Here is an 11,725-nt window from a genome sequence, read left to right as displayed (position 1 = left end):
GTTTTTTTTGTCCGTAAAGCGCTATGCCTTTGTGTGGAACTTTTTTTATTATGTATTAACTTAAAAATAGGTCACAAACTTTTTAATTAAAAGACCAAATGTTTAGGTTTATAAAACCAAATAGTCAAAACAGTTTAAGGAACAGAAGCAACACTGACAGGCAGGCCGTGCCCCGCCGCACACCCCCGGGAGGGAGGGCGGCAAGAATCTCCGTTTTAAGTGACTTAAAACGTGTGTTTTTCTCCCCAAACAGGAGAACGACAATGACGGTGTCAGGAAAATGAGAACCAGAGGCCGCCGGGGACAGTGAAGACACAGCTAATGAGTATGAGAGGGAGAAAAAGGAGCCCATTTAGTTTCGTGATAAGTTCTAGTACAATGCTGTACATTTAAAAGTGAATTCTGTAAATAATGTTATTCGGGTGTTTAAGGGAGGAAAGCTTTTAACAATCTGTGGTCTGTTCAGACTCCCCTGTGGAGCTTATGAAGGAGACTCCCGGGAAGGCTGAAACGGGGGGAATTTAAGGGGGGTGGGGGCGGGGCTCGGCCGAGCCGTGGCCTCAGCTCTGCAGGCCCCTCCCGGGCTCTAGCACTTGCATTGCGAATGCTGCCGTGTGTGTCTGTGTCCCCGTCAGAACCCCAGGGGCGGGGGCTCCTGTCCTCGTGTCCCTGCACTGGCCAGGTCCTCCGGAAACAGGGGACAGGACCGATGAATAGACTCACCGTGATTCCAGGTCGTGCCCGGACAGTGGCAGCAGCGTGCAGGCCTTGCTCCGGGGCCGCCGGGCCTCTGCACGGGGCCGCCCCGTCTGCGGGGACTTCCATTTAAGGGAGTAAAGGTGATCTGGGGGGTGGCTTGTGGCCCCACCTCCAGGGTACAGGGGTCAGCACGTGGAGGTCTCACTGGTTGCCTGGCTTTCCCCCCCGCTGAGCCTTTGCCTAAACTAGGACTGCTCTCGCCTGAGAAGGCCCTCGCCCGCCCGCCGGCCAGCGCGCTGCTCGGTTCCGAGCTGGGACGCCCTCTTAGCTTCTCTGCTTGTGCGTCACTGACATTTTCCGAGCTTCCCACGGGCCCTGTCCCTCCTGCGCTTTCTCTGGCTGCACCTGTCAGCGTCCTTGGTGCCCAGCAGCCACGGCGCACGGGACTCGACAGGGGCCATCCTAACTCAGGGCGTTTCTGACAGCGGCGTGCACGGGCCCTTCCCCGGAGGCCCACGCTCCCCTCGCAAGCCCGCGCCCCAGACTCAGTCTAAGCCCAGCCCGCGTTCTTGTTTCAGGCCGACTCTCTTTTTATATTGCCCTGTGTCCTGTCCCTCTGTGTCCCCTCAGTCAGAAAATAACACCTTCCGTCCAGCCTCCTGCCTGGACTCCTCCCCATCCACCGGCCTTGCCAGGCTGAGGCGAGCATGAAGTCAACGAGAAGGTGGCCATCCCCCTGTGTGTCCCTTCCTGTCTCTTGTGTCTGGTTTGGAGCAAGGTTCGCATAAAAATAAACACTGTGAGTGAATGCGGGCGTGTCTGTTTCCATCAGCTTTTGGTACCGGGGCTGCCACAGCGGAGCTCTGGACAGTGGGTCCGAGGTCCAAAGGGAGTGACAGGTTGGGGGAAGGCTGGGGCAGGGGGGCCATGTCGGGGTCGGCGACCGTCGAGCTGGGCTGAGACGCAGAACGGCCCCATCAGAAAGGTGCTTAATTGGAAGGTGTGAGTCACAAATGCATCATTCACGTGGGCCAAGTTCAAGGAAAGTAACCACCGGTTTCCTGCGATTGAGTTGTTCAGACTCAGCCCTAACAAAGCCCCCACACAGGAGTTGCCATCAGCTGTGTGGGAAACGATTCAACAAACCCCTCAGGGCTCCGCTTGAACCAAAACCTCACTGAAATGCGTGAGCTCGCCTTCCCACCCATGCGAGCCTCCTGCTGCCAGAGCACAGGCGGGTCTGTGGGTCTGGACTGGAACTCACGCAGGGGCCACGGGGCCGGGGAAAAACCCCGTGGGATGGACGCATCCTTCGTTTGGGCTGCCTGGGTGCGGGCAGGCGGCTAGAAGCGAGGGCCTGTCCCTGGGGGCTGGCTTGTCTCCGCCTCCATCCGGGTGGGTGACGCCCTCTGATGGGCGGGTCTCAGGAAACAGAACTCAGGTTACTTTTTGGCCTCCGAATTTCTGTAGGGCCTGTTGGGACCAGCCCCTCCTGCGTGCCTGAGGTGGGACCCACGCCCAACACACATTCACACACCTGCAGGTACACACGCGCGTGTTCACAATGCAGACCCTCCTGAGGCTGCCGCTCAGGCTGCTTCAGTCAGCCGGTCCCTGATTGACTGATGTCCCTTTTGTGCTTGAGGTCCCTCCCCTGCCACCTCAGGCTGTGTCCGCCTCGCTTCTCCGGCTGGGCTGAGGCCGCCACACCCAGCGCAGAAGGGACCGCTTAGCTAAGGGCTGGGCAGACAGGCCCACGCGGAAAACCCTCTCACTCAGGGGCCCACGGGGCAAACGGCATTTCGTTGCGGGCCCTTTTTTGTGGAGGGGAGAATACAAGGTTTTCAAATCATTTTAGCAAACGTAACAAGGCGGATAACAATAAATAAATACAGCAGATAATAAAAGCGTGGGATTCAGTCCCACAGTGGGTCCGGTTATCCGAAAGGCTGCTGGTGCGGGGCCGGAGGGAGGGGCAGGTGGGCGGGGTGGAGCAAGCAAGAGGAAGGGCTTTGGTGGCACCTGGCCGTGCACCTGAAGCACGCTGTTGTCGCCTGCAGATCCGAGACACCCCTGCTCAGAGCTCAGGTTCTTGCCTGAGCAGCGGGTTAGGGCTCGGTGCTTCCTGCCCGCACACTCGGGCCGGACGCCCAGCTGAGCGCACACAGGGGTCAGGCTCCGGGCACCGTGCCCACCCACGCGGGTGGGAGGCTGCTCCTAAGCCCCCTCTGAGCTAAACTGCAGAAGTCCTAAAATTCATTGTCTATATAAATCAGCATTTACCTCCTAATGAACGTCTTCTCTAAAAGGACTTAAGGCATAGGAATGAAATGAAGAGATTTCCTCCAAGAAAGAGACGCAGGCTGGAAGTGAAAGTAAAGATTTATCCTTGCATCAGAATGGTAGACCTTGCAATTTGCATATACAAAGAATTCTGCAACATTCACTGGCATTATAATCAGAGCGAGATCAAATTATAAATGTAGTAAAAGAAAGCATGACAGTCGAAACTGAGTACATACATATAAAGATTGCACATAAATTAAACATGATTTAGTTGAACAAAAGTATCGATAATCAGACATTTAAAAAAAAATGTGGGTGTGTCTCCAAATACTGAAACAGATGTCAGGCTCATTTTTCAATGTTTTTAAAAACACGTAAAAATACCTCTTCAAACACTGGAATGCATTCTTCGTTAGCACGTGGAGAGCGTAAAGGCGGTCACACGGTGACCGATAAAGCACACGGACCAGAACAGCAGTCTTCCGATCACTATTTGGCGTTGGAATACGACTGCATGCAACACGGAAAGACATGAGGCCCCGAGGTCAGCGCGGCGCTGTCTTATGTACAGTGGACTTTGACAGCAAGGGAAGGAGAGCTCAGCGTCCAGGCGGCCCTCGGTGCGCTCACCGGGACCGTCGGTGAGCCTTGGCGGGGCGCGGGGCTGCAGTTACGGGGCCTCCCCTAAGGCAAGGGCTGCCCCCGCCTGGGGAGGGAGCCTGTGTCCAAGGGACAGTGGCCTCTGCTTTAATTCTGGAACTGGGAGGGCCTATGAGGCGCCAGGACACTTGCAGCGGAGAGCGGGGATGGCCCAGGGGGCCAGAGACCGCACCGGCGGGGCGCCTGCCCGAGGGCGCCCCGGGGAGGTCTTCATCTCCGCCCAGCAGAGGCCAGGGAGACCGTTACAGGGCGTGGGGCGATCTGAGGAGGGCTGTGACTTTGACCTTGACCCCTCCAATAAATGACTAGTAGCCTTCATCACAACCCGCCAGTTCTGATTCTAGGATTGGTGCTGAATGAAATCTCCACTGTCTCTCTTCCCCTTTAGTCAAAGAAAGGCTCCGGGTTTGGACTTTTAACAAAGAAAACAAATGGGGTCCATGGGCATGTCTCGCAAAGCTCCGCGCGCTTTCCTCTTGGCCCCAAGTGTGGACACACTGCATGGGCGAGGAGGAAGGATCGCACTCAGCCGGCCAGGAGTGCCCAGCTCAGGGCTGCGGGTGGCCGGGGGCAGCCGGCCCAAAGTTGTGCTTTTCTCTTTCCACCTGGGCGCCTGCTCCGGCCCTTGGGAGCGGCTCAGAGGAGAGGCACAGGCCGGGTTACCTGGGAGCCGTCGTGAAGACGCAGCCTAGCTCGGGGCGCCTCGTGCTCACGGACACTGAGCGCGGGAGGAGCAGTGCAATCAGTTTTCAGTGGAAATGTCAAAGAAGGCCTTTGTATGTCTTTTCAAAAGCAAATAATGTACCAAAAATGCACACGTGAAACGCTTTCAGTAGTTTAGACCAGGTGTCTTCTTCTTTACATTGTGCTTGTCTGCTAGGTACCGAACAGCCGTGCAAATGTCACTGTCACTAAATTAAACTTCCCTACATCCATCCCTCCCCGTTCCTACCCCCCAACCAATCCTACATGGCTGTCCAATCATTAGTATCAAGTGTGCAAGGTCTCAGTAGTATTTCCATCTAAAAATAAGTTAGCCTTTGCATTAAGGAATTCTCTTTCTTTTCTTTAATTAAATATTGAGGAGCGGGACTTTTAAAAAATTGTATAAATCTAGATTTGAAGATTTCTTTTAGTACAAACAGTCTTAGCTTTTGCAAGAGGCCTTAAAGTACCAAAATGCCTCTGGGAAAGTTGATGGCACCATCGCCTGCGGTCCTGCTTTCTACCAAGCGTGTGCTCCTTGCTTCTGTGGGTGTCGGACTCTGGGCTTTAACTGAACTTTTGGGATGGGAAGCGGTTTGAGGTTGAGTCCTGGGACACCTGCCAACGGCGCTGGGCAGCTGCAGCCAATGGGAGGCAAATGAGAAACGCAGTTGGTTTGGTTCTCAGTGGGTTTCACCTGAGTCACACATACAGGCGGACGGACAGCAGGTGGCGCTGTGGGCGTGCCGCTCCGATGGCCGCTTTCGCTGCACTCAACGCTATGGGTGGAGTTGAGTGCACAGGCATCTCCTGTCACCTAGTCACGGGTGGCATGGGCACGGCCTCGGATAAATGCGTATTTAAGTCTCACGGTACAGTCACCAGCTACTCTGATGTGTCTCAGACCTGGATTCAGGCTGCAAAGTCTTCTTTGATCTTTAAAATGTGAAGGTAAACAAACCCCTTTACCTTCAGGAGCTGTTTGCCTTTAAAAAAAAATGCTGCTGCTCAGGGCTGAAAAAATCAGTGTTAAGAAAGTGAATTTTCAACTGATTTCTGAGTCCTCGACTGTTTTCTAATGAATGTTGTTAGTTTAGTATTCTGCATAAGCACACTTGGTATATTAAGATCTCTAACACTTGGAGGTGCTGAGTGTGAGAAATTAGATGATATGAATCTAATGAGAAATTAAAATATTTACTGATATTAGCAGAAATATATATTTTATGGGATATTATTTGACCCTAATACATTATTCCAGTTTTTAAAAGGGGGCATTTAAGATGAAATAACTTTATAGCAGGTGGCCTTAAAGCATAACAAAATATATACAAAGAAATTAGAAAGGATATTAATGTCAACTATGAAATAAATTAACAATTTTTACAAAATATACTGACCATTAAATTAAAAAATATCTTAAGGCAGGAATTTTCATTTAAAATTAGCATAATCAGAAAATATATCAATAAAATCTTGTACCACTTTGTAGCAGAATTCATACTGTTCCTGAAAAAGAAAACCAAAAGCACATCAAAATGGTATTTAAAATTATCTGAATAATTTAATTAGGAGAAGCACTCGAGAAGGACATAAGGAAGCCTGACTATTTATTAATTAAAATACTGTGTACCCTCATGCATATCGGCCTCTGCTGCATAATTTAGTTTGCGGGCACGGGAGGATTCCCGAATGAGTCTGTTTTCCCACTTAGATAATGTCTACGGTTAGTTTCAACTTAGCGCATTTTCCCGGAAACATCCTTAAATCGTTTCAGGCCCTTACCAAGGTCTGCACCATATGCGGCCTCTGGAGTCGTAAACTCTTCACAGCTTGGAACACGTCGAGGAGTCCCTCCGCTTTCACCCGCTCCAGGATATTGCTGAGCGCTATGAATGTACCTGTCCGCCCGGCGCCCGCGCTGTGGGGGAAAGTGCTTCATGCAGGGGACAGCGCCGAGCCCACACATCGGCGCTGGGGCTCGCCGGGAGGCGCATGTGCGTGTGGACTTCTAAGGACCGTTTATATGCAGCTTAGCTTTTAACCGGGAGGCAGCCTCACAGAGCTCCAGTAACGCGGCCTGAGGACAGCGCACAGAGCTCTCCGGGGCGGGGTCCCGCCCAGTCACGGCGTGTGAGCTGCTGTAACCACGCGCCGTCCCCCTGGGGAGGATCGTGGTTCTCAGAGTGGGGTCCCAGGGCCAGCCTCGCGCGCGCGGGGTGCGCTTGTTGGAAATGCAAGCCCTCCCTGTTCAGGTTGGAGGACCAGTAAGGCGCGCTGACTCCAAGGCTCCCGTCCCCCTGCGGGGGCGCGTCCCCGTGTCTGCCCTGCGGACCTCTTCGCCTTCGTATCTCTGGTGCCCAACTTGTTCAAAACTCAGCCTGGGTTTTGGGAGGCAGAATGGGACCCGAAGGAACTCATCTCTAGTTGATTCTAAGTGGCCTCTACAAAGGTACCTGGGAGTGAAAGCGGAGGCGTCTGCGCCACCTGCTGGCCAGGCCGCGAGAGCGCCCAGGCCGGTCTCACACAGACGTTACAGCGCCGGCTCCTTTTCCAGCTCCCAGGGGAAAGGACGCGGAGCCGGGCAGTTACCCTGAACCAGGACAGCCTTTGCCGGCGAGGACAAGCGCCTTGAAGTTCAGGAGTGGGTCTGCCTGAGCTGTGCTTGGGGATTTTTTTTTTTTTGACGGCTTAAAAAGCACAAGGAAATGTGTTCGAATCCTTTTCTAGCTCCTCCCACTAAATACATTCTGCAGGTATGATAAGATGGCATGTGTGTACAGCCAAGTGCGTATGTGTGCAAGAGAGGGTGAAAATGCAGTCTGGGGGAATCCCGCCGCCGGGAGCTGAGAACCGTGCGTGGTCTGCGTGAGTGGCCCCAGCAGGGAGCCCTCACCCCGCACGGCCACGGCGACTCACCTGCAGTGCACGGTGATGGGGTGGTTGCCTGTCTGCTGCTGCTGCTTCTGCACAGCCGCGATGAGGTCGATCATGCCTTTCCCCTCCGCCGGGATCCCGATCTCGGGCCAGCCGTGGAAGTGGAACTGGCGAACCACGCGGGTCTGATCCTCCTGGCGGGCCAGCGGCTGCGGAAGGAGAGGGTGTCTTGCTGGTGCTGGGTGCCCACCCCGCTCTGCCCAGGAACAGGCCGCGGGGCCACCTGCCCTCGGGGGAACTCAAGACAACACTGAGAGCTCAGTGGGACTTGTGGCACCCTCCACCCCCGCCGCCGGCCAGCCCGAGGGTCCTGGGCAGGCTGCTGCAGCCTGTGGTCACCCTAAGGAGGGGCCGGCAGGATTTCCTCCTGAGTGGAGAGCAGGACACCCAGAGGCGTCCCCTGGAGCCCCTGGCGGCTTTGCTCGGGAGACGAGGTCATCGCTTTCTTCAGAACCCAGGACCCCCTGGGGGCTGCCAGGACCCCCTGGGAGCTACCAGGGCCGGGATGAGCAGCGTGTGAGTCTAGTTCCTGGATCGTTCTGGGACTGGCATGGAGGAAACAAGTCTTCAGGCGTCTCTGCTGTGCTGGCCGCCTTGAGCTCAGCACCAAGTCCCATGAGCTCCCTTACGACTGACCCACACCATTTCCATCCTTGGACCCAGCGGGGCCGGGACGGCCAAGGGGCTCTGCAAAGGCGCCAGGCAGAGGGCCCCGGCCAGGCCTCCGGGGCTTCACATGCCCCCTTTGCTCCCCCTGCCCCCGGTCACCGTCGGTTCTCCTGAGTGGGGCCCAGGATGCTCCTGGAGTCAGCCGCTCTGCCCCCCGGCCGTTGTCCCCCAGCAAGAAGGCAGGGGACCTTGGAGGTCTGAATGGTCCAGGAGCTCGGCCCCTGGGCAACGTGGCCCCTCATCACTGCACTGAGCTCTGACACCAACGTAGGGCTCCGGAAAGGGCCAGGGGAGCAGGGACGTGGGGCCCGCGGGGAGGCTGCGGTTCGCCCGGACTCGGTTCCCGTCGCGATGGCAGCCGTACCTGGCGGCAGGTGACCAGGAAGTCGCGTACGCTGATGGCTTCAGAGAGGGTGTCACTCTTTATTTCAATCGTAATGTCTCCGTGAGTCACTGAGCCCTCTGTCGGCCAGTACTGGCAGCACTTATCCTGGGGGAGATGGAAGTGTAAGTCTGTAACGAACACTGTTCTGCCAGCGGTTTCAACTGTGTGATGCCGCAGGGCTCTCAAACCATTTAACGTGTTTCTTCTGACCAAGGAAAGGACGTGAATACAGGTGTGAATGTCTGTGATGACACAGAGGGGTGTGTGTGTGTGTGGAACTTTGATACAGGGCAGAACGGAGCTGGCAGAGAGGAGAGATTGTCCGATGCCGGGAGCTTGAACACCTGGTTCCCCCTGAAAATGGACGCCCCCGAGGGCCGGTGTGAGGGCCCAGCCCCCCCCCCGGAGGGGGCAGCGGGCAGCCGGCAGGACTCCGTGGTCCGTGGGGTGGCGCAGGGTGAAGGGACGGCGAGTGAGACACAGCGTGAGGTGTCCCCACAGAAGAACACCAGGGCGGGAAAGCCAGCCCCAGAAGAATCCACAGTGAAATGATACCCCTTACACGCAGCAAAAAGCGAGCGGATCCGGTCCGTCGTTTCTGTACACACATGCACCTCTGGGATGGGAAAGGTTTAAAGCAAAGACTCTTCCACGGGGACGGCTAATGAAAGCGACAAACAGCAGTCAGTGTGGGCAGGGGTGTGGGGGAGCCGGAGCCCGTGCACAGGGCCGGCGGGACTGGAAAGAGAGGCCGCTGCTTTGGAACCCAGTCTGGCACGTCCTCAGAATGGTAAATGACATGAGCTGCTACACAGAGTGACACTGTGGCCCAGGACCTCCACCCAGGCATCCGCTCGAGAGAGATGAACGCATGCGCCCAGGTGAAAACCCAAATGTGACCGTTCGTAACGTGACGCACAGTCGCCCGACAGGGGAAAACAACCCAGGCGCCCATCGACCGGTGGACGGATAAGCCGAGCGCGGCCTGGCCGGACAAGGGAAGAGTGTTTGTCGGCAAGAAAGAATGAAGAGCTTATTCCTGCCGCACACGGCTGACCCTTGAGAGCATTATGCTCAGTGAAAGAGCTCAACTGGAAGAGACATGCTGTGTGACTCCATCTGCACGAAATGTCCAGAAGAGGCGAATCTGTAGAGTCTGAAAGTGGGTGAGTGTTGGCGGCGGCAACCGAGGGGGAGCGGTGGGGAGCGATTGCTCGCGGGTCTGGGGTTTCTTTCGGTGGCGATGAAAATGACCTGGAATGAGAGGCTGGTGGCGGGCACACAGCTCTGTGGACTCACCTTGAGAAACCTCTGAGCTGTGTCCTTCAAAGAGACGGATTGAATGGTATGTGAATTATATCAATTATATCTCAATAAAGCTGTTTTTTTTTTAAAGGGGAAGGAATCAACACACAAATTCAGCGCAGTGCTCGCATCTTGCGGGAGCACCTAGTGAGGTGGGTGCTATCAGCCAAAGTGTGGGTATTCAGCTGGATGGTGGGGTCACAAGGACTTACTATGTCATCGAATAAATATGTGATACGAGAGGGCCATGGGTGGCTGTCTGGGAAAATAAAGACACTCCACTCTTTTGGCTCGGCCAGAGTGATGTCAATTAGGCGCATGTCTCAACACCTCTGTCTTTATGTCTTGAAAGAAGTGAATACGTGTCTTTTTCTCCAACAGGTTGAGCTCAAACACAAAACACTGGGATTTCAAGGTGGGTTAAACAAAATCTAACAACAGAAGCCGGCGGGTAGTTATGGTTTCCAAAAAAAGGAAGGAAGGCAGGAGACCTTCTGCAGCTCCACCCCCGCCGCCGGCAGCAGGCGGGCCCTTTGCAGGGAGGCGCCTGCCACTCCGGCGGCGGGACGTCGGGCGTGCCTGCCCACCCCCGGAGGCCCGACTGGGCAGCCCCTGACCTGCTCTCTCTCCTGGACCTCGGTCAGCATCACGATCGTGTGGCACTTCCACTCCCAGACCATCCTCCAGAAGTCCTCCACTGTGTGCGCCAGGGGTCCCTGCGTGGCGATGAAGTGGTCCTTCTGTCGGTAGCCCTGCGAGAGGGAGCAGAGGTCACAGGCCGGCTCCGGGCTTCCGTGGTCCCTGGCCCGCGGGCACCTGTGCGGGGAGCAGGTCAGGATGCCCACTTCCTCTGAATGCTGACCCCTCGCCGCCAGTCACCAACACATTGCAGGTGTTCTGGTTAAGTAGGCAGCGTGGGCGTGCCTAGAGCCCTGCGCGTGGGGTTGGAGGAAGTCGCCAAAATCCCAGTTCCTCTACTGGGTCCGGAGATCTTTGGCACAGTTTCCTCATCTGCAAACAGAAACCCTAACGCATGTGCCATGACCTTTGCTCCGCCCATCATATTGTCCCGCAGGCAGGGGTTGTAGAAACCACGAGAGAGCGAGAGAGACAGAGAGAGAGAGAGAGACAGAGAGAGAGACAGAGAGACAGAAACAGAGAGGAGGGGAGAGGAAGTACCGCTATACAACCAGTGGTCACAGAGAGATAACAGAAAAATAGCTAAGTATTAAAGGCAGAGTGAAAAAACAGTGAATTAGTCGCCACTCTATCTCCTCTATTTCCAAAGCTCGTCATGCATTTTGGAAGCAAGTAATTCTAACGAAATAGTTTGGGTTTCTGCAGGTACTCCCAGCCTTCCTGATCGTGAGGGCGAGCGAATCCAGCGTTAGCGATGAGGGGTCTCCCCCACACACGCAGCCAGGGCTGCGGGACTCACGTCGATAAAGGACGCGTTGATGTAGTCCGTGTACTCCTGGCCGCGCTTCATGGACAGGATTACGCGGTTGAAGTCATCTGCAAGGCAGCGCGTCCCTTTAGTTAGCGACACACGTCCTGCCCTGCAAACTTAAATGTGCGGCTGCGAGCTTCTGAGGTATAAAACTGACTAATAAGATCATTTAGTGAGGCCACCTCCTCAGAAGGTCTACTCTGTCAAAGAGGTGAATTAGGGCGGCCCAGGGAGGCCGTGCTTGGCCAGGAAAGCCCTGAGAATAATCCAGGTGCGGCTTCCATTTGCCAAGAATCGAGAGGATTCATACCAAAATAAGAGCGCCAAAAATACTGTGTTTAAGGGGAAAAAGGAAAGGGACCAGGGAGGCCACCCAGAGTAGCTGGCCAGGGACGACTCTAGAGCCCGAGCCTGGGAAGTCTTCGCACGGACAGTCCCCACACAGTTTCTGCACACGGCGTGGCCTTCAGAGCAAGTCTGTTTACAACCTTGCTGGCATCATGGGCTGGGGGCCCTCGGCGGGGGGGCAGCCACAGCGAGGCACCCCCACTTCTCAAGGCCAGCCCCGCCCGTGTCACCCCCTGACCGCTGCGGTCCCTTCCTTGGCCCTCCCTCACCCAAGGCCTCGC

The 11,725-nt window shown here is 55.4% G+C and overlaps 1 protein-coding gene across 2 annotated transcripts in view; it reads right to left on the bottom strand.

Annotated features, from left to right (window-relative positions):
- Positions 1–3,093: 3,093 nt before the first annotated feature.
- Positions 3,094–11,725, bottom strand: part of PTPRE (protein tyrosine phosphatase receptor type E) — a 119,857-nt gene continuing 111,225 nt past the window's right edge. For both annotated transcript variants that reach the window (XM_054581690.1, XM_054581691.1), the window contains 6 exons: positions 11,085–11,161; positions 10,264–10,398; positions 8,321–8,446; positions 7,270–7,436; positions 6,136–6,271; positions 3,094–5,859 (listed from right to left, as the gene is read on the bottom strand). In XM_054581690.1, the coding sequence (XP_054437665.1) occupies positions 5,785–5,859; positions 6,136–6,271; positions 7,270–7,436; positions 8,321–8,446; positions 10,264–10,398; positions 11,085–11,161 (716 nt within the window). In that variant the 3' untranslated portion in view covers positions 3,094–5,784. The remainder of the gene's footprint in view (positions 5,860–6,135; positions 6,272–7,269; positions 7,437–8,320; positions 8,447–10,263; positions 10,399–11,084; positions 11,162–11,725) is intronic.

The sequence above is a fragment of the Pteronotus mesoamericanus genome, unplaced genomic scaffold (genome assembly GCF_021234165.1).
Source record: "Pteronotus mesoamericanus isolate MK-2021 breed Mesoamerican mustached bat unplaced genomic scaffold, CSHL_Meso_final contig_657, whole genome shotgun sequence".
In the NCBI taxonomy this organism is placed as follows: domain Eukaryota; kingdom Metazoa; phylum Chordata; class Mammalia; order Chiroptera; family Mormoopidae; genus Pteronotus; species Pteronotus mesoamericanus.
Note: the sequence above shows the minus strand (reverse complement) of the source record. Positions and strands in the feature narration are given on the sequence as shown.